General features: G+C 41.9%; 1 protein-coding gene across 2 annotated transcripts in view; it reads left to right on the top strand.

Moving 5' to 3' along the window:
* Nucleotides 1–20913, top strand: part of Sfmbt1 (Scm like with four mbt domains 1) — a 303481-nt gene that overhangs the window by 17448 nt on the left and 265120 nt on the right. For both annotated transcript variants that reach the window (XM_045135994.1, XM_004652748.2), the window contains exons 3-6: nt 74–190; nt 5562–5751; nt 8185–8286; nt 12510–12647. In XM_045135994.1, coding sequence (XP_044991929.1) covers nt 74–190; nt 5562–5751; nt 8185–8286; nt 12510–12647 — 547 coding nt within the window. The remainder of the gene's footprint in view (nt 1–73; nt 191–5561; nt 5752–8184; nt 8287–12509; nt 12648–20913) is intronic.

The raw sequence follows: 20913 nt of genomic DNA, 5'->3' as shown, positions 1-20913 counted from the left end.
AAAATCTCAGATTGTCTCAATTAAAAACAAAACAAGACTGTTGGTCTTACTGATTTCTGCTTTTCCTTTACAGACTAACACTGCTTTACTCAACCAGCATCTTCCTGGCCAGAGAGGCCTTCCGCAGAGCCTGTCTAAGTAGGAGTGTCCATAGGGACTGGAGCCAAACCTTTAACCTTCTATGGCTAACGTAAGTTGTACTTTGCTAAATGACAAGTTTCTGGAGAGTAAGTGAAATGGTAGTGCCTCTCTAAAACTGACTTGTCTCTAGATTGGGTTTTGCCTAGGGTCTCTGGGCTCAGTGTGTAGCAGGAAGGGCAGAGGGTCTGAGCTAGAGTCTATTCTTGAATCATTTTCTCTTCCAATGTCCAGGAGCCAAGGGTTGGTTCTGGGTGGGGATTCCTGAGCCAGGTTTGTAGCCCTAATGTTATCCCCTATGGAGAGTGTTTCCTGATCACCACTTTGTGCCATTGTTGTTTTCACTAATCTGTTTGCTCTTTAATATCTTTCTAGCTTTTAATAACTACTTCATATGTTTTAAAAAGGTCTCCTTCAATTTTGTTATGTGATTTCAGTTCTGAGCCTTTTAGAATGTTCTTGAAGACCAGCTAAAAGTTACAATGGTTTTTCTGCAGCTAGATCCCTCAGGGAGGCTGTGGTATATATTGTTTCCCAATCCTGCCCTTGCATAAATCTTTATTGCCTCACAGAAATGACTGTTAGAAGGGCTGGCAAGTGTTCATATTTATAGAGAAATGACTGTCAACTGCCCATCATAGTTAACTGCCCTATAGTGCACAAGTGAAATTGATACTGTGTTGTGGACTCTTGGTTATTTGGGATGTAAGAACCAGCTGTATAATATCTGTCAGTCATTCTGAAAATGGACAGCAAACTTTTTTTTTTTTTTCTTGGGATTTTGCTTACTGAGTTAGTATAACTTCAGTGGGTAGGAATGTAGGCTTTGTAGTTAGATCAAGATTGGATTGAGAGGGTGGGCAAGGACTTTGTGATGGTGCCTTGAGTCTCCCATGCTCCTGTGAGTAACCTCAATAGCTCATTGGTTCACCAAAATAAAAATAAAAAAAAAAAAAAGATAGGATTGGTTCTTGCTTCTGTTCTTGACCTTGGTTCATCATCTTGACCTTGGCCAAATTACCAGTCCCTGTCAGCCAAGTTTGTTCAAGTTCCAAACAGGGCTAATGACTGAGGATCATTGTGAGCTGTGTCAGTGAGGTAAGCCTTGAGTCACAGTGCAAAGCACAGAGGTGATGCCTACAGTACCTACTAATGGCTACTTATTGTTGTGGTTTTTCTTTTAACTTTTTTCTGTTATTATTGTTATTTAACTTTTTTATTGACAAGTTCCATAATTATAGACAACAAACCATAATAATTCTTTTGCCTCCCCCACTTTCTCCTTCACAAATCCATGCTTCATCATATCCCTTCCCTTTCTCAATTAGTTTCTCTTTTCTTTTATTAATTTTTTTTATTATTGACAACTTCTATAATTATAGACAATAAACCATGATAATTCCCTCCCCAGAGACTTTCCCCTTCATAACTCCACTTGCCATCAGTCTTCTGTCTTTTATTTTTTTCTTTGTTGGCCTGTATTAGATCTGCCACCTGGTCTTCTAGCTTAGATATTCTGTCCTCTCCTTCATCCATTCTACTGGTGAGATTTTCTACAGAGTTTTTTATTTCATTAACTGTGTTCTTCCTTGCTAGTAATTCTGACTGGTTTTCTTTATTATTTCTATTTCCTTATTTATGTCTTGTATTGCCTTCTTTATTTCATGAAATTGGTGTCCTGCATCTTCTTTGATTCCTTTGATTTCCTCTTTAAGTTCCTCTTTGACTCCTTTGATTTGTTCTCTGACTTCTTTGAACATATTTACAATCATTCTTTTGAAATCTTTTTCAGGCATTTCCTCTAACTTGTTCTCACTGGAGGTCATTTCTGATGCATTAATACTTTTAAGTGGATTTACATCGTCTTGCTTTTTAGTGTTTCTTGTGTTATAATGTATATATTTTTGCATCTTGGATTAAGTTAATGCTTGGATTTTCTAGCTAGTTGGGTATTCTTAGCTGTATCAGCTAATTTGATGTTATATATTTTCAGGGTAGGAGCTTAAGGAGTTAGATGTGGTTCTTAAGACTCTGAGAGTATCTACAAAGGTGCTCCTAGGGGTTGAGTTTCCCTGCTATGGGAGTATTCAGATAGGCTGAGTGGAATAAAACACAGGTAGATTCTAAAAGTTAACTAAACGCTGTACACATTCAGTCAAAAACAGCCCCAAGTATGTATGCCAGAGTAGTTACTATAACAACCAGATCCTCTATCAACATAGAGGTTAAGATTTCTGGTCTGTTGAGGGATCCCAGTCAGCTTGTGACCAAGTGAGACCCTTCCCTGGTGCAAACCCAGTTACCTTGGATGATTTTAGTCTCAGTCAAGTTGCTGCCTGGGTCGTCAGGCTGCTGTTCTGATTTCTGGAGCTGGGCACTGGCTTTTCCTGTGGGGCAAGCCAAGCCTGGCAACTGTGGCCCTGCAGATCAGCACCCCCGCTGCTGGAACTGCTGCTGCGAAAGCTGCCTGTGCTGGGTCTGTCAGCAGCTCAAGCTGCTGCTGCTGGGCCCACTGCTGCTGTTGCCTCTGCTGCTGCTGCTGCTGTAGCTGCCACTTCTGGAACCACTGCTGTTGCTGAAGCTGCTGCTGCTGGGTCTGCTGTTGTTGCTGCTTCTGGGTCTGCTGCTGCTCCTGGGTCTGCTGCTGCTGGGGCCGCTGGTACCGGTTCCGGAGCTGCTGATGTTGCTGCCGAACTCTGCTCCTGCTTGGGTCCCGCTGTCAGCTCAAGTTGGTGTGGCCAGGTTCCGGACCGCTGTTCTGTTCGCGGGACCTGGGCTCAGGCAGTGGGGGAGGGGAGGGAGCCGCAGCTGCTCTGGTTCTCTCGCTGCTCCACGTGTTCTTCTACCTCGCGGTCTGCTCCTCCGTTGCTCATTGCCACTCTCCCTTCATATTTCCTGAGTTGCGGAGAGCGCCGGTGTGAGGGGAAGCTCCCGCACCTGGCTTTTCCTGCGGCTGGAGCCGAGCCTGGCGGCTTTCTGGTGCGCCCCGCCACTGCAGCGGTTGGCGGAGCTGCCGGGCCACTTTTGCCGGCCTGTGCAGGCTCTGGATGCTCTGGATCTCTTCTACTTCTCCGCTGCTGCTTCAATTTCCTATACACCTCACTTTTTAGTAAAAGTGTGTATTTTGCTGAGTTTTTTTGGTCTTTTTTCCCCTCAGGCTGCTTTGGCGTAGTACCTATGCCGCCATCTTAACCGGAAGTCTCTGTCTTTTATTTTTATGTCATCATCTTTTCCTCCTGTTATAATAGTCTTATGTAGGTAGTGCCAGGCACTGCAAGGTCATGTGTATCCAGGCCATTTTGTGTCTGGAGGAGTGCATTATGAGGAGTCCTACCCTTCCTTTGGCTCTTACATTCCTTTTGCCACCTTTTCCACAATGGACCCTGAGCCTTGGAAGGTGTGATAGAGATGTTTCATTGCTGAACACTCTTCTGTCACTTCTAAGTACTAAGGTGCCTTCTGAGTCATCCCAGAGGTTGCTACCATCTCAAAAGAGAAGCATCTCTAACCAAAAGTGAAAGTAGCATTAATATGTTAGTATGAACATTAAGAGAAGTGCTTACCAGGCGATTCAATGAGCATAATATATTCATTTAGCCAGACACCAGCAAGCATTACACCCCTAGGGCTCATGACTTACCCCATCATAGGTTTTTAGTATCAGACATGCATTCCCTCCCATGGAGCAGGCCTCCAGTCCAATTAAGGAGGAATTGGTTTCCCCCATAACAGACATGCCACTATTGTACCTGTTGGCTCATCTGGCCTGGCTGGCCCACCTTAAGGCTTGTAGTGTCCACTGTTGTTTATCTCCACTGATTTCTCTCTCTATCCCATGGAGCTGTGTGCAGCATAGCTTTTTTCAGCTTTCTCTTAGCTAGTCTACACGGAGGAGGTTTTCATCTCAGCTCCAACTTGATTTTTCAGTGACCTTGCAGCCCAAGCATGTGAGTCTTCAGCAGTAGGGTCTTACTATATAGTATTTCTTACTGGTTTTTCTTCAGTATATCTATTTCCTTACTCTTGCCTTGCATTGATTTCCTTATTTCATTACGTTGGTTTCCTGTATTCTTCTTTAGGAGTTTGTTTTCTTCTTTGATTCCTTTTTTTTTTCCTTTGAACATAGTTATACTCATTCTTTTGATATCTTTGTCAGAGATTCAATCTAAATCAGTCTCACTGGAGGCCATTTCTGATGGATTATAATTTTGTGTGGGATTATGTTGCCTTGATTCTTTTTTTTGTTTGTTTCTTATATTATTATGTAGAGAATTTTCCATCTTGGGTTAATTTGATGTTTGGGTTTTCTAATTATCTGGAGTATTCTTAGATTCATAAATCTGATGTTATATATCTTCAGGGTAAGAGCTTAAGGTACCAGGAATGGCTCCTCTATGACTTCCAGGATAACATCAGAAGTGACCCTAGGTGTTGGATTTTCCCGCTATGCAAGTGTTCTAATAGACTGGGTGGAGCAAAATATAGGCAAATTCTAAAATTCAACTGAACAATATACACATTCAATCAAAACCAGCATGCAGTATTTATATAAGATTGGGTATTAAAACAAACAGATAATAAAACGAAGTCAAAGTCCCTAAGGCTGTGTGTTGTCCCACATACTTAATCCTATCCACTGGGAGCCTGAGATTTATGGTCTGTAAAGGGTTGCAGGTCAGCTTAGGGCTGAGTGAAACCCTGCCCCCACAAATTTCAGAAGAAGAGGACCAAGGCTTTATAATTCAGGAAGCAACAAATGACAACCCCAATATACACCTTATTTAAGAATGTCAAAGCCAGCTGCATATGGTGGTGCACATCTTTAATCCCAGCATTTGGGAGGCAGAGGTAGGAGGATTGCTATGAGTTCAAGGCCACCCTGAGACCACTTTGAAACCCCCCTTCTCCCACAAAAAAGAATGACAAAGCCGACCATCAATTAGATCTAACGTAACCTACCCTAACACAACGTACCCTGACATGGAAAATACAATTTGCACTTCCAGTGCAGATGTATATACCAGGCTTTGTTGCAAGTACTGACTTGGTGTAAATAGTCAGTATTACCTTTTGAATGGCTTTGGTCTCAGCTATGCTGTGTGCCTGCTTGGGTCCCTCTTTACTGTGCTGTGGGTTAGCTAGGCTGGCTGGGTTGGTGGGTCCGCTGCTCTGACCAACACCACTGCAGGATACGGTCCTGCATGTTTCTGTGGTTGCTAGAAACTCTGCTTCTCTGCTGAGGTTGATAATTCCTTATACACCTTCACTTTTTGGTAGAAATGTGTGTTTTTCTGTTTATTTCCCTCTAGGCTTCTTTGACCTGGCTATTATGCCACATCTTACCCTTATATTATTATTTTAATGTATATTTAGGTTTTTTCCTTTATGCTTGGTATGTTAAATTTTTTTTTTTTCTCTCCCAGCCCTCTCCTGGGTATCTTTTGGTCCCTCTTCTTGGGCTGGGTCTGGTTGCATTTGCTTGAAGTGCCTGATCCCAGTGTGGTCCCCCACTATGGAGCTGGCGTGGTGCTGTTTGGTCTCTCAGCAGTGGTGGAACTTCTAGGAGAGCCCTTCTGGATCTTGGCACAAGCACATATGTTCATCAGGCTCAAGGTTAGTGTGTCTCCTGAAAATGAGAAGTTTGATCAATAATGGAAAAGAGGGGCTTTTAAAAAACAAAAACAATAACAACAACAAAAAAATGCTTTCACAGGAGAGAAGGATTTTGTTTCTCCAGACTTGGATTGAAAAAAAAAAAAAACACTTAATTGGTAATATGATCACTTAAGTTCATTTCATGAAATTTGTCAAATGGGCTATGTTGAAGTTTATCTCAGTAATTGGGTAGTGAGCACTTGTAATCCCAGCACTGCAGAGGCTGAGACAGGAAACTGGCAAATTCAGGATTAACCTGAGCTACATAGAAATCTCCTATCTAAAGAAACAAGGGATCCAGGCTTGGTGGAGCACACCTTTAATCCCAGCACTTGGGAGGCAGAAGCAGGAGGATAACTGTGAGTTTGAGGCCACCTTGAGACTACATAGTGAATTCCAGGTCAGCCTCGACCAGAGTAAAACCCTACCTTGAAAAACTAAAAAATATGGTGGCACATGCCTTTAATCCCAGCACTAAGGAAGCAGAGGTAGGAGGATCATGGTGAGTTCGAGGTCAGCCTGGGCTAGAGTGAAAACAAAACTAAACTAAAAATAAATAAATAAAATAAAAAGCAACAAAGGATGTTTTTGTTAGTCTGAAGAGATGGCTCAGTGTTTAAAGGCACTTTCTTGTAAAGTGTGATGGCTTGGGTTCTGTTCTCCAGTACCCTCGTAGATTCAGTTGCATAGGGTGGCCCATATGTGTCTGGGGTTCATTTTCATTGGCAGCAGACAGGTGTATCCATTCTCATCCTCTGTCTGTCTCAGTTAAATAAATAAATACTTTTTTTAAAAAAATTAAAAGGGATGGGCTGGAGAGATGGCTTAGTGGTTAAGCACTTGCCTGTGAAGCCTAAGGGCCCCAGTTCAAGGCTTGATTCCCCAGGAGCCACATTAGCCAGGCGCACAAGGGAGCGCACACATCTGGAATTCATCTGCAGTGGCTAGAAGCCCTGGCGTACCAACTTTCCTCTCTCTCTCTGCCTCTTTCTGTCTCTGTCTGTTGCTCTCAAATAAATAAATAAAAATAAACAAAAAAATTAAAAAAAAAGTTAAAAGGGTAAGCCAGCATGGACATGCCTTTAATCCCAGCACTTGGGAGGCAGAGGTAGGAGGACCACCGTGAGTTCGAGGCCACCCTGAGACTACATAGTGAGTTCAGGTCAGCCTGAGCTAGAATGAGACTCTACCTCCAAAAGCCAAAATAAATAAATAAATTAAAAAATAAAAACAAAACGGGTGTATGTGTGTATGGAATTATATAATAAGGAAAATATTAGGTTTTTTTTTTTTTGGTTTTTCAAGGCAAGGTCTCACTCTAGTCCAGGCTGACCTGGAATTAACTATATAGTCTCAGGGTGGCCTCGAACTCACGGTGATCCTCCTACCTCTGCCTCCTGAGTGCTGGGATTAAAGGCGTGTGCCACGATGCCCGGCTTCTTTTTTTTTTTTTTTTTTTTAAATTTTTTTTGTGTATTTGAGAGCGACAGGCAGAGAGAGAAAGACGGGGATGGTGGGGGGGAGAGAGAGAATGGGTGCACCAGGGCTTCCAGCCACTGCAAACGAACTCCAGACACGTGCACCCTCTTGTGCATCTGGCTAACATGGGTCCTGGGGAATCAAGCCTCGAACCAGGGTCCTTAGGCTTCACAGGCAAGCGCTTAACCACTAAGCTTAACCACTAATCTCTCCAGCCCAAAAATACTAGTTTTAATCAGAATTTAGAAGGTCTATAAAGCATTTCAGCTTTTTCTAGTGATCTTATTTAGTTGTATGCTAATATTGATGTTTCTCTTCCTCTCTTAAGATACGTTATTTATAAGCCAGGCATGGTGTTGCACACCTTTATTCCTAGCATTTGGGAGGCAGGAGTAGGAGGATTACCATGAGTTCGAGGCCAGCCTGAGGCTACATAGTGAATTCCAGGTCAGCCTGGGCTAGAGTGAGACCCTACCTCGAAAAACCAAAACACAAAAAGATACATTATTTACTATAAACTAATATGTGTGTGTAAAGCATAACATACTGAAGGTGCATGCATGAACCTACCACCTAAACCAAGAAGAAAACATCATAGATGTTTATGTTCCAACATACCCTGACCCCACTGCCAGGGTAACCACCATCCTACTTTACCTGTTTGTCATCCTCTGGGCCTTTGGTTTTTTTTTTGTTGTTGTTGTTGTTTTGTCTTGGTTTTTTGTTTTGTTTAGAAACAGAGTCTCATTCTAGTCCAGGCTTACCTGTAATTCACTCTGTATTCCTAGGCTGTCCTCAAACTTTCAGCCATCTTCCTACCTCATCCTTTTGAGTGCTGGGACTATGAATGTGTGCCACAATGCATGCTGCCTTAACTTTTTGATAATGTTACACCTTGACCTCTGTCTGCAGGTAATTGCTGAGAGCATGTCAGTCATTCTCAGGAGTGTCCTGACAGCTGTTCTTGTGCTGTGTTTGCCTCACTGGGGTTTGTACATTTTCTCTCTGGCCCAGGTAAGAGTCACGGCTTTTCTTTTTACATAATCTATGTTTCTCTCTATATTTTTTTCTTGTTCCCACTACAGGATATATTATGCTTACAGTGCTCATACATGTGGGAAAGGTTAGTTGCCACTTCTCTTTTAGCTTCCCCACCCATCCTGTTCCACACATTGATAGCCTGGTATCCTCAGTGATGGGGGATACTCATCAAAAATCAAATGTTACTCATTGTCAAATATCAAAAGCTCACTTTAGATACTCTAAATATATTTATATATTCTGTAGGTAGGACTGTATCAAATTTATCATTAATTGTCTCACAGTCTTATGAAGTAGGAAAAAAACAAAGTAAGGGTAGGGATAGAAATCAAGTTTTGTGTATATTATTTTCCCTGAATTTCAAACAGTTGTTTGCAAAATAGAAAACTCTATCAAGCCTTTTTTTTTTTTTTTAAGGTAGGGTCTTGCTCTGGAATTCACTCAGGATGGCCTCCTACTTCTGCCTCCCAAGTGCTGGGATTAAAGGCATGTGCCACCACACCTGGCTGCCAAGCCTGTTTTATATTTTATTTTATTTATTTGAGAGAGAGAGAGAGGGAGAGAATGGGTACACCAGGGCCTCTAGCCACTGCAAATGAATTCCAGATACATGTGCTGCCTTGTGCATCTGGATTATGTGGGTCCTAGGGAATTGAACCTCTGTCCTTTGGCTTTGTACGTAAGTGTCTTAACCACTAAGCCATCTCTCCAGTCCCCAAGCCTGTTTTAAACTTAGATTGAATTCTCACATAATTTAGAGAAAAAAAATCAAGTCAGAGTATGTACATTTTCAATTTTAGTACTTTTGGCTTCATTTTCACTGTATATTCTAAACTTTGTTGTAGCTCTAATAAAAATATAACTACAGTACAAGTATTATTTAAAGAAATGAAACCTAAGGTCAAATATCATACATTTTATAATACAAGGCAGTTTACAGTTTTCCTAGGTTTTTTTTTGTATGTGTATGTGTGTGGTATGCAAGCATGTGTGTATATATACGTTTGTATGTGTCGGCACATGTATGTGCAGATGGAGGCCATAGGTCAATGTTAGAGGTCTTCTTTAGTCCCTCTCAGTGTTACATATTTTCATTTATTTATTTGAGAGTGACAGACAGAGAAAGAGGCAGAGAGAGAGAGAAAATGGGTGCATCAGGACCTCCAGGTGCTGCAAATGAACTCCAGATGCATGCACCTCCTTGTGCATCTGGCTAACATGCATACTGGGGAGCCTCAAACCGGGATCCTCAGGCTTCACAGGCAAGTGCTTAACAGCTAAGCCATCTCTCCAGCCCCTCAGTATTACTTCTTTGTGTGTGTGTGTGTGTGTGCGCGCGCGCGCGCGCGCACGTGTGTGTGGTAGTGTTTCACTCTAGCTCAGGCTGACCTGGAATTCACTAGGTAGTCTCAGGGTGGCCTCGAACTCATGGTGATCCTCCTACCTCTGCCTCCCAAGTGCTGGGATTAAAATGTGTGCGTCACTATGCCCAGCTATGTTACTTCTTTTGAGTCAGGGTCTCTTACCTGGAGCTTGCCAATTTGGATATACTAGCTAGCCAGCAATCCCTATGGATCTTCCTATATATATCTCCTTGTAGTCATTTCTTGTTGCTGCCACAAAACACCTGACCAGAAGCAGCTGATGGGAAGAAAGTTTTTTGTGTTTTACTTTTTATTTTATTTTATTTGCAAGCAGAGAGAGACAAAGAAGAGAGAGACAGAGAGGTGGACACCCCAGATGCATGCGCCACTTTGGCATCTAACGTTACACAGGTCCTGGGGAATTGGACTCAGGTTAGGATTTGTAGGCAAGTGCCTTAAGTGCTGAGCCATCTCTCAAGCCCCCAGTATTTTTTTTTGTTGTTGTTGGAGGCATAGTTTCAAGGCTGGCCTTGAACTTGCAATAAAACAATACTCCCACCTGAGTCTCCTGAGTGTTGGGAGCCAAAATGCCTAGCTCAGAGTGTAACTTTTTTTTATTTTTATTTTTCAAGGTAGGGTTTCATTCTAGTTCAGGCTGACCTGAAATTTACTATGTAGTCTCAGGATGGCCTCAAACTCACAGTGATCCTCCTTCCTACCTTTGCCTCCCAAGTGCTGGGATTAAAGGCCACCATGCCTAGCTCAGAGTGTAATTTTTATCAGTGATAAGACAGACTAAGATGTTACTGAGTCATGATTTCTGTCAGATTTGTTCAGCAAAAAGTAAGGATATTTTGTGGTACACAAAAGAATCAGATTTTAAGTTAATAAAATACAATGAGAATTGCTTGAGAAGCAGTTTGCAAATAGGTAGATAGTTTAGAGAACTTAACTGTGGTTATTTTTTGCCATATTTTGTTGGATCCTGAACTACTGTTCATATCATCATTGGTCTTATGCATTCTCTTTAGTAGGATAGAGAACCACAGAAACAAGTATGTTTGACTGTTCTTGGGAAAGGCACTTGGATGTTGAGTCTATGATGTCATAGTTCCTACCCAGGACACATTATACATAGGTAATAGTTCAGCAAGGGTAATTCTGAATTGATTTGTTCTCACATCAGGAAAGTTTTGAGAGCTCTTCTCTGGTTCATTCACTGTCATTTGTCTGTGTAAGAGGTCTAAGAGTCAGCAATACCTCATAGCAGCAGGTGAGCCCAACCCAGGTCACTGAGAGTTTCCTTTACCAAACTTGCCTCCAAGTTCTTCCTTAAACTTCCCAAAGGGCTCATTCCAGAGTACATAAGGAACTCATAACTCAGAACAAAAAACAAGCCACTCAAAAAGTGGGCAAAATTTTTGAATAGACACTTAGTTCTAAATAAACACATGAAAAATGTTTAGCATCAGAAAAACAAAACAACAATGAGGATTCCTTTATCTCAGTAAGGTGGCTATTATTATATATATATAAAAAAGCAGAGAATAACATGTGTTGGTGAAGTTATATACAAATTGAAACTAGTACATTAGTGATAGGAATGTAAACGGTGCTGTGGAAAACTGCATGGCAGTTCCTTAAAGGCTAAAGATATATATCATATGACCCAGCAATTCCTCCTCTAAAGACATGTACCAAAGAGAATTGAAAACAAATGTTTAGCAGAAACTTAATGCCCATCAACTAATTAGTGGGTCAGCAAAATTTAGTATACTAGACAATGGAATATTATTAAGTCATGAAAATGAAATATTGCCAGTTATGATGCTTGTAATTGCAGCAGTCAAGAGGTAGAAGCCCTCAGTACAAGTTTAAGGCTAGCTGGAGCTATATAGTAAAAACTTGTCTCAAAAACAAAAAGATAAGCCTTGAAATCATACTAAGTAAAAGAAGTCGGGTTCAAAAGGCTGCATATTGTATGATTCCAATAATATGTAATATCCAGAATAGGCAAGTCCATAGAGACAGAGTCCATTAGTGATCATTCAATGATGGGGGAATTGGAAGTAACTGCTTAATGGGTACATAGTGGCCTTGTGGGTAATAAAAATATTCTGGAATTAGATAGTTGCGATGGTTACACAGCAGTGAGAATGTACTAAAGGCAACTGATTTGTGTAACTAAAATGATGACCTTTCTGTGAATTTTTCCTCAGTGAAAAAATAAGGGAGGGTCATGTGGTTGGTACCCTGCTTTCAGATTCCCTTTAGGTTGTCAATTTCCCTAAAGCTCTGCTCATCATGGAAATGTGGTTCATTAAGATAGTTCTATTACTTCATCAGCCTTTAAGGTAAAATTTATAGGCCTACTGTCATTTTGCTTATATTAAAATAGTTTAATTTCGGGCTGGAGGGATAGAAGGCTTAGCAGTTAAGGTGCTTGCTTGCAAAGCCAAAGGAGCCAGATTCAATTCTCCAGGACCCATATACCAGATGCACCAAGTGGCATATGCATCTGGAGTTTGTTTGCAGTGACTGGAGGCCCTGGTACACCCATCCTCTCTGCCTCTTTCTTTCTCTCAAATAAATAAACAAAATATTTTAAAAAATAATTTAATTTAGCTGGGCGTGGTGGCACAAGCCTTTAATCCCAGCACTCGGGAGGCAGAGGTAGGAGGATTGCCATGAGTTCAAGACCACCCTGAGACTACAGAGTGAATTCCAGGTCAGCCTGGACCAGAGTGAGACCCTACCTCAAAAAACCAAAAAAAAAAAAAAAAAAAAAAAAAAGAAAAAATTTTAATTTAAACCATTGTTTTCTTGTTTCAGCTTTTCTATACTGCAGTTTTGGTACTCTGTTATGTTACTTATTTCACAAAATTACTGAGTTCCTCAGAATCAACCAAGCAACAAACTCTTCCTGTCTCCAGAATAACAGATCTGTTACCGAATATTACCAGAAGCAGAGTGAGTAATGAATGCATTTTGTTTCATTTACTCACAGATGATGACATCCTTAAGATAAAGAAACTATAACTGGTTTATTGTTTTTTTATTTTTTGAGGTAGGGTATCACTCTAGCCCAGGCTGACATGGAATTCACTATGTAGTCTCAGAGTGTTCTCGAATTTACAGTGATCTTCCTGCCTCTGCCTCCAAAGTGCTGAGATTAAAGACATGTGCCACCATGCCCAGCTTGGTTTATTGTTATAATAGGACAAAAACAGAACATATGGGGCTAGAAAGATGGCTCAGTGATTAAGGCACTTGCCTGAAGAGCCTAATGACCTGAATTCAATTCCCCAGTACCCATGTAAAGCCAGATGCACAAAGTGGCACATGCATCTGGAGTTTGCAGTGGCTAGAGACCATGGTGTGCCCATTCTTTCTCTCCTTGCAGATAAATAAACAAATAAATAAAATATTTTTAAAAAATAATATATGTGTTGAGTGTATGCCATGTACTATGTCAGGACTTCCAACTCTTAGCACTGGTGACATTTGGGTGGGACATTCTTTGTTCTAGGGACCCCCCCCCAGTTGAGGAAAACTGCTAGGTCCTGTAAATGCTTTATGCATCTTATTAAGTGCTTACAACAATTTTGAGAGGCTGAGACTGTCAGTATTTGCATTTTAGGGTTATGAAATTAAGGCTCAGCAAATAAGTACCTGCCCAAGGTCAGGGTGGAGCCAAGATGGGAGCCTACTGGGGCTTGAATGTCTGTGTTCCACTCTCTTTTCTGTTCTGTCTTTTGCCTTTTCCTTGGATTAAGTTCTGGCACAGGTAGTACAGAGTTCTGAGCAGAGCAGAGACAGTAATCTCTAGTGTTTTGTTTTTTTTTCCTTTCCCTCCCTCCCTTCTTTCTGTCCTTCCTTTCTCCCCCCACTTTTTTTTTTTTTTAATGTTGGTTCTTACCCTAGGCCAGATTGACCTGGACCTCACTCTGTAGCCTATGCTGGCCTTGAAGTCACAGTGATCCTCCTACCTCAGCCTCTTACATGCTAAGATTAAAACTGTGTGCTGCGCTATCCAGTTCTCATTTTTCTGATTTATAAAAATATTTTACTTATTTATTTATTAGAGAGAGAGAGAGAGAAAGAAAAAAGAAAAAGAGAGAGAGAGAGAAGCAATAGAGAATGGGCATGCCAGGTTCTCCAGCCACTTCAAACAAACTCCAGACGCATGCACCACCTTGTATATCTGGCTTATGTAGGTCCTGGGGAATCAAACTAGGTCCTTTGGCTTTGTAGGCAAGCACCTTAACCACTAAGACATTTCTCCAGCCCTCATTTTTCTATTTTTACTCAAGACAAGGTCTCAGTACATATCTCAGGCTGGCCTCAAGCGTATTCTGCTCCTGCCACAGCCTCCTGAGAGCCAGTATAAGAGTTGTATGCCATCAGGCTTGGTCCAGTGGTTTGAGGCCAGTCATGATCACTTTCCTACCTAGACTATGGAGGGGCTAGTTGCTAATATGTGAGAGTGAAGCATAATTTTGTTCTCCCCATCCTTCACTCTCAGGACGTTGTACTTCCTGGCTTTGGTGGAGTCAGTGCTGCTGCCCATGGCCTAGAGCTGGAGTTGCACATGGGATAATGCATCACTCAGGGGCTCTGTCAACTGTGTTGAGCTCATGCCTTTTTCTCAACAGTCATTGGCTATTCCGTTTTGTAATTACTTGAAAAAGTAGCCCAAATATGTGGGGCTTGAGTCTCAGAACATTTGGAATATTATATGTCAAAGTCACAGATGTTCTCAATAAACAAGGCACACCCACTTCTGATCACCTGGCCCTTAGCTAAACTAGATCCGTGTGATAGTTTTGGACACTAGTGAGGCTTAGATAGGATTCCAGTCACATTTGCCTGGAGCTTCTGTCACCTGCAGTCAGAGCAGGTCTGAGAGCAGAAAATTTCCTCCCTGCTGAGGACTCTCAGTGCCACCTTTACCAAGCCTGGCTAGCTTTTTCTTTTTTTTTTAATTAAAAAAATTATTTTAGAGAGTGAGTGGTACAAAAAGAAAAGAGGCAAAGAGAGAGAAAGAGAGAGAGCACTAGTATGGGCATCGCAGGGCCTACTTTCAGACTCCAAATGGATGTGCCATTTTGTGCATTTGGCTTAATATGGGTACTGGGAAGTCAAATATGGGCTACCAGCCTTTGCAAGCAAGCTTGCTTTATTTATTTATTGATTGATTTTCCAAGGTAGTCTCACTTTAGCCCAGGATGACCTGAAATTCTCTCTGTATCCTCATGGTGGCCTCTAACTCACAATGATCCTCCTACTTCTGCCTCCGCGTGCTGGGATTAAAGGCATGTAACATACTACACATGGCCAAGCAAGCATTTTTAACCAATGAGCCATCTCTTAACACCTGGCTAGCTTTTGCTCTGGACCAGCAGCCCCTGCTCCTCAGTAGTGTCTGGGAAAGGAGCATTTGCACTGTTAATGTAGGCAAAGAGAGAAGGTCTGTCAAGTCTTTGTTAAATCCCCTGTTTCTTTGTTTGTCAAGTGAGGATAATAATGATACATCCTTCTCAGTAGATAAGAATGTTTGCTGTGTAGGCATGAGGGCCTGAGAGGGCCTGATCACCCAGAATTTGATCCCAACACTCACATAAACAGTTGGTTGTAGCCACACATGCCTGTAAACCCAGCCCTGTGGGGAGCACAGACAGGAGAATCACCAGGACTCACTGATCAAACAGGATGACTGAAAAACAAACAAACAAAACCAGCTCCTGAATCAGTGAGAGACTTTCTCAAAAAGAACCATGTGGTCAGGCATGGTGGCTAACACGTTTAATCTCAGTACTTGGGATGCAGAGTTAGGAGGATCACCATGAGTTCGAGGCCACCCTTAGATTCCATAGTGAATTCCAGGTCAGACTAGGTTAGAGTGAAACCCCACCTCAAAAAATAAACAATCAACAACAACAACAACAAAACCACATGTAGATAAACAATATTGGAGGGCATCTGACATTCTCTTCTGGCCTTCGCATATAAACACATGGGGCACATTTACTTGCACATGCATGTACATATATCATACATACCACACAGTGTGTGTGTGTGTGTGTGTGTGTGTGTGTATGTATGTATATACGCATCTATATATGTATACACACACATAGTAATGATCCGTCCCTCATAAAGTTGCTTTGAGAGCCTGACAAGATGGGGCCTGGAGGGTGCTTAACCTTGGCCTGGCACAAGTGGGTGTCACTGCCAATATACTGCTGCTCTGAAGGCAGAGCTGGCTCTCTAAAGCAAGGTCAATACTGATGCTATGGTGTGAGAGCTCAGCCATTTAGCAGGAAGCCTACCCTGAAAGTACCTGTGCCCATACTTCTGGGGTAGATGCCCCAATTGCAAGGTGGCTGTCCCCGTGCTTGGTGGCATCTGGGACACAGACATGCATGAGAGGTGATTCCTAGGCTTTGGAGTGTTTTCTGTGGGTCTGGAAGGCAACAGGGATAGATCTGAAGCTTGCAGGACTCTCTGTACACCTGTCTTTTTTTTTTTTCCCCCATTTTGAGAAGGGTCTCCCTCTGTTGCCCAGGCTGGTCTTGAACTCCTATGCTCAAATGCCCCTTGCCTCAGCCTTTTGAGTATTGGGACTATAGCCTGCCACTGTAGGTGGCTAGAGTCTTCATTTTTAAAGTGAAATTGTTGGCCTCCATGGCCCATGAGTCCCATCTTAAGACTTCAGGGATCCTATGAAAGTATTTGAACTTTGAAAAGAGTAGTTTAAAATGAGCCTGATGGTACAGACTTGTAATACCATCTACTCGAGAGGCTGAAGCTGAAGGACCATAGTCTAAGCCTGCCTGAGCTGCCGAGTGAGTACAAGACCAGCCTGTACAACCTAATGAGATCCTATCTCAAAATTAAAAACAGAAAGAGAAAAAGAAAGAAAGAAATGAAAGAGAGCAAGAGGAAAGGAAAGGAAAAAAAGGTAGGCATACAGCTCACTGATAGAGTACTTGTCTAGCATGTGCAAGGCTCTGGGTTCAATCCCTAGTATTGTTAATAAACAAAAAGAAGAGGGGAGAGAAAGGAACGAGCAATTTATATTAACTGTCATGACTGCATCCCTGTGCCCAGTACCATACATGGATTTTTGTGTTTAATCACATGGCATAAGTACTGTTGTCTCCATTCTACAGATAAGAGGACTGAAATTCAGAGTTTTGTGACTCACCCCAAGCCACACAACTTGTTTAGGGCCACTTCTCTATGGTTAGTCTCTGTGGAGTTAACCAGTCTTCTGAAAGAAATTAGTTATTGCCTGTGGTAGCTTTCTATTTGCTGAAGACTGGAACATTCCAGGTAGAACAATTATTCAGGCTTATTATTTTCCAAAAGGTAAAGGGGTGAGTTGAGTCTGAGTGCAGTGTGTGAGTTCACCATGGGGAATACACCTAATATATGGTCTATATTAAAGAATGTTCCATGTGCTGCTGTAAAGAATGTGTGTTCTGTAGCATTTGGATGAAATATTCTATAGATATCTGTTAGGTCCATTTGTTTTATGACCTTATTTAATCCAGATGCTTCTCTGTTTATATTTTGCCAGGATGGCCTGTCAATTGATGAGAATGGGTATTTAAGTCACCCACTACAATTGTGTTGGTTGTTATCTATGACCTTAATTCTATTAGTGTTTGTTTGATGAAAATTAGGAGCTCCCATGTTAGGTGTAATTGTAATGTCTTCCTGTTGGAGTGTTTCTTTAATCAATATGAAGTGACATTCTTTTTTCTTTAATTTCTTTGTTCATTTTTTATTTATTTATTTGAGAGAGAGAGAGGGAGGGAGGGAGGCAGATAGCGAGAGAGAGAGAATGGGCATGCCAGGGCTTCCAGCCACTGCAAATAAACTCCAGACGTGTGTGCCCTCTTATATGGCTAATGTGGGTCCTTGAACAGGGGGCCTTAGGCTTCACAGGCAAGCGCTTAACTGCTAAGCCATCTCTCCAGCACTGTTTTTGTTTTTCATGGTAGGGTTTCACTTTGACCATTCCTTCTTAACCACAGTCCATTTATACGGAAGGCCTTAGGTTGGAGAATGGAGTCCTTAAACATGAGTTTTCAGTTAGTCACTGTCATAATTTCCCTCTCCCAAAGTACTTTCTCATGTGAGAATAAAATCATTTGTCCAAACCTGTTTCCTACCTACTGGCATTTAGGCTTCACAAGAGCCTCACAGAATCCAGCATGGTGATACATGCCTCAGACCCCCAGCACTTGAGAAGCTGAGGCAGGAGGATGGCTTTGAGTTTGAGGCCAGCCTGGGCTACATAGTGAGACTCTTGTCTCTGGGGAAAAAAAAAAACACAAAAATCATGAGCCCTGTGGATACCCTGTAACGTTTCATTTCCTTTAGAAAGAGCACAGGTACTGCAAAGACTTCTCAAAGGACTACTGTGGTTTGGAGCAGGAAACTGAAACAGAAGGTGCTGTGGTATGTTCCACTTCTCCAGAGCTGACTAGGCAGTGGGCTCCCAGGATGAGTAGCCTACAGTGCCCCCTGGTGGTTTAAATTTGTTAGGTGCCCTTTGTTCTGGAGAGAGGAGATAGCCTGCTTTAAATATCTTGTGGCCCAGTTTTCTCCTCCCTGGGGAAGATTTACTCCAGGGCTAGAGCATCTGCTTCCTGTTCAGTGATGACCCTGAAGGTAATGCAGCTGGGAGGATTCAGGCCTGCCCTCTCAATCATCAAAAGGTTCAGAACTCCAGAAGTGAGGAGAATGGGGACTGAAAGGTCTTGTTTCTGAAGTGCTGTAGGAGGGCTATAGAGATGGCTTAGTAGTTAAGCGCTTTCCTGTGAAATTCAAGAACTCCAGTTTGAGGCTCCATTCCCCAGTACCCATGTTAGCCAAATGCACAAGGGGCCGCTCGCATCTGGAGTTCATTTGCAGTGGCTAGAGGCCCTGGCGTGCCCATTCTTTCTCTCTGTATCTGCCTCTTTCTCTCTCTGCCACTCTCAAATAAATAAATAAAAGTAACAAAAAAAAGGTGATATAGGATTGCCCTGTTTTAAATGGTAATCCTGGCCACATGTGGCTGTATTTTGGAATATGGCTATTCTGAATTGCGATGAACTAAGTGTAAGTTGTGCTGGATTTCAAAGGCTTAGGAGACAAAAATGTGACGTGCTGCTAATATTTCTGTATACTGCTTACCTGTTGAAAGATTAATATTTTAGGTTAAATAAAAAATGTTAGCTGGGAGCCAGGCATGGTGGTGCACGCCTTTAATCCCAGCATTCGGGAGGCAGCAGTAGGAGGATCGAGTTCAAGACCACCCTGAGACTATATAGTGAATTCCAGGTTAGCCTGGACCACAGTGAGACCCTACCTAAAAAAAATGTTAGCTGGGCATGGTGACACACACCTTTAATCCTGGCACTCAGAAGGCAGAGGTAAGAGGATCAGTGTGAGTTCGAGGCCACGTTGAGACTACATAGTGAATTCCAGGTCAGCCTGAGCTAAAGTGAAACCCTACCTGGAAAAACAAAACAAAAAATGTTAACATTATCTAGTTAATCCCAGCACTTAGCAGCTGAAGCAGTAGAATCATGATTTGCTACATATCAAGATCTTGTGTTAAAAAAATTAAAACTTATTTTTACCTGTTTCTTGTTCAATGCTATTGTTAGAAAACATTATTTCTACTGAGTAGTATTGCTCTAAATAGATGGGTTTTGGGCCAATGGCAGGGGCCTGTGTGTTCAGATTAAGTTTTAGTGCTGCCCGTGGATTCATTTCCACAGTGGAGGATGACGTTTTGGAGAAACGGCCTTTGTGATTCACCCTTCCTCTCTCAAAGAGACTTGAAATCCTACCACTCAGCTCATCACTTTTCAGGTGTTCTGGGACTAAGAACTGGGACTAAGAATCTACCATGCAGATTGAATATCTGAGCGTCTGCACAGGACGCAGAGGCTACTGCTGCTCTAATCCTCCATTTTATGGTCAGCTCTCTGGCTTTGTGGCCACCTGTCTCTTACACTTTGGCCTCTGCCTACCTCTGTTTGCCTCCTTCTTAACCTGTTTGTCTGTAGTATAAGAAGTAGGCTCTCTGACAGTTTTGGAAGAGCTATATTGAAAAAACACAGCTCCCCCCCTTTTTTGTACCAGTTCTGAGTGGTTTACCTAATCTGCGAAGGCTGATTGTTTTCCTGAAATATGTGAATATAACTAATACACTTTGTGGAAATGGACCCTAGATGGCTAGATATAGCAGTGACATAAGGAGAACATGGAGCAGATTTTTTTATGCAGGTTGACATGCTTTGGGCATTTTAAAAGTAAGGTGTGCTAGGCATGGTGGTGCACACCTTTAATCTCAGCACTCGGGAGGCAGAGGTAGGAGGATCACTGTGAGTTCAAGGTTAGCCTGAGACTACATAGTAAATTCCAGGTCATCCTGCATTAGGAGACACTACCTTGAAAATAAATAAAATAAACAAATACATATGCTGGGCATGGTGGCGCACGCCTTTAATCCCAGCACTTGGGAGGCACAGGTAGAAGGATCATCATTAGTTCAAGGCCACTCTGAGACTGCATAGTGAATTCCAGGTCAGTCTGAGCTAGAGTGAGACCCTACCTCAAAAAAAAAAAAAAAAAAAAAACCCACAAAACAAAATAAAATAAATAGAACCATGGAATTTTTTTAATAATCATGGAAAATGTTAATAAAAATTAAGAAATAAAATAAATAAATACATAAATACATGAAGTAAGAACTGACTGTGTGGTATGTTTTAGATGGTCAGGGTACTGGGCTGGAGAGATGGCTTAATGGTTAAGGTACTTGCCTGCAAAGCCAAAGAACCCAGGTTTGATTCCTTAACACCCATGTAAGCCAGATCCACAAGGTGGTGCATGTGTCTGGAGTTCTTTTGCAGAAGTTGAAGGCCCTCATGCACCCATTCTCTCTCTCTCTCTCTCTCTCTCTCTCTCTCTGATTCTTTCCCTCTCTCAAATAAATAAAAAGTAAAATAAAATAGACAGGGTACTATCTGGGCATCTATGGGTTAGCAGCAATTCTCTGTATGCATGCTCAAGATTTTATCTTCCAGGTTTGGAAGTCAGCTCTCTGTTATCATGATAAATACCTGCAATAACTTACAAAGAGAAACATTTTTGTATTTGTGTTTGTTTTGTTTTGAGACAAGGTCTCATTTTGTGTTCCAACATGGCCTTGAGCTTTTCTTGTGTT

The sequence above is a fragment of the Jaculus jaculus genome, chromosome 16, assembly GCF_020740685.1.
Source record: "Jaculus jaculus isolate mJacJac1 chromosome 16, mJacJac1.mat.Y.cur, whole genome shotgun sequence".
NCBI classification, from domain to species: Eukaryota; Metazoa; Chordata; class Mammalia; order Rodentia; family Dipodidae; genus Jaculus; species Jaculus jaculus.
This window is presented reverse-complemented; position numbering and strand designations above follow the sequence as displayed.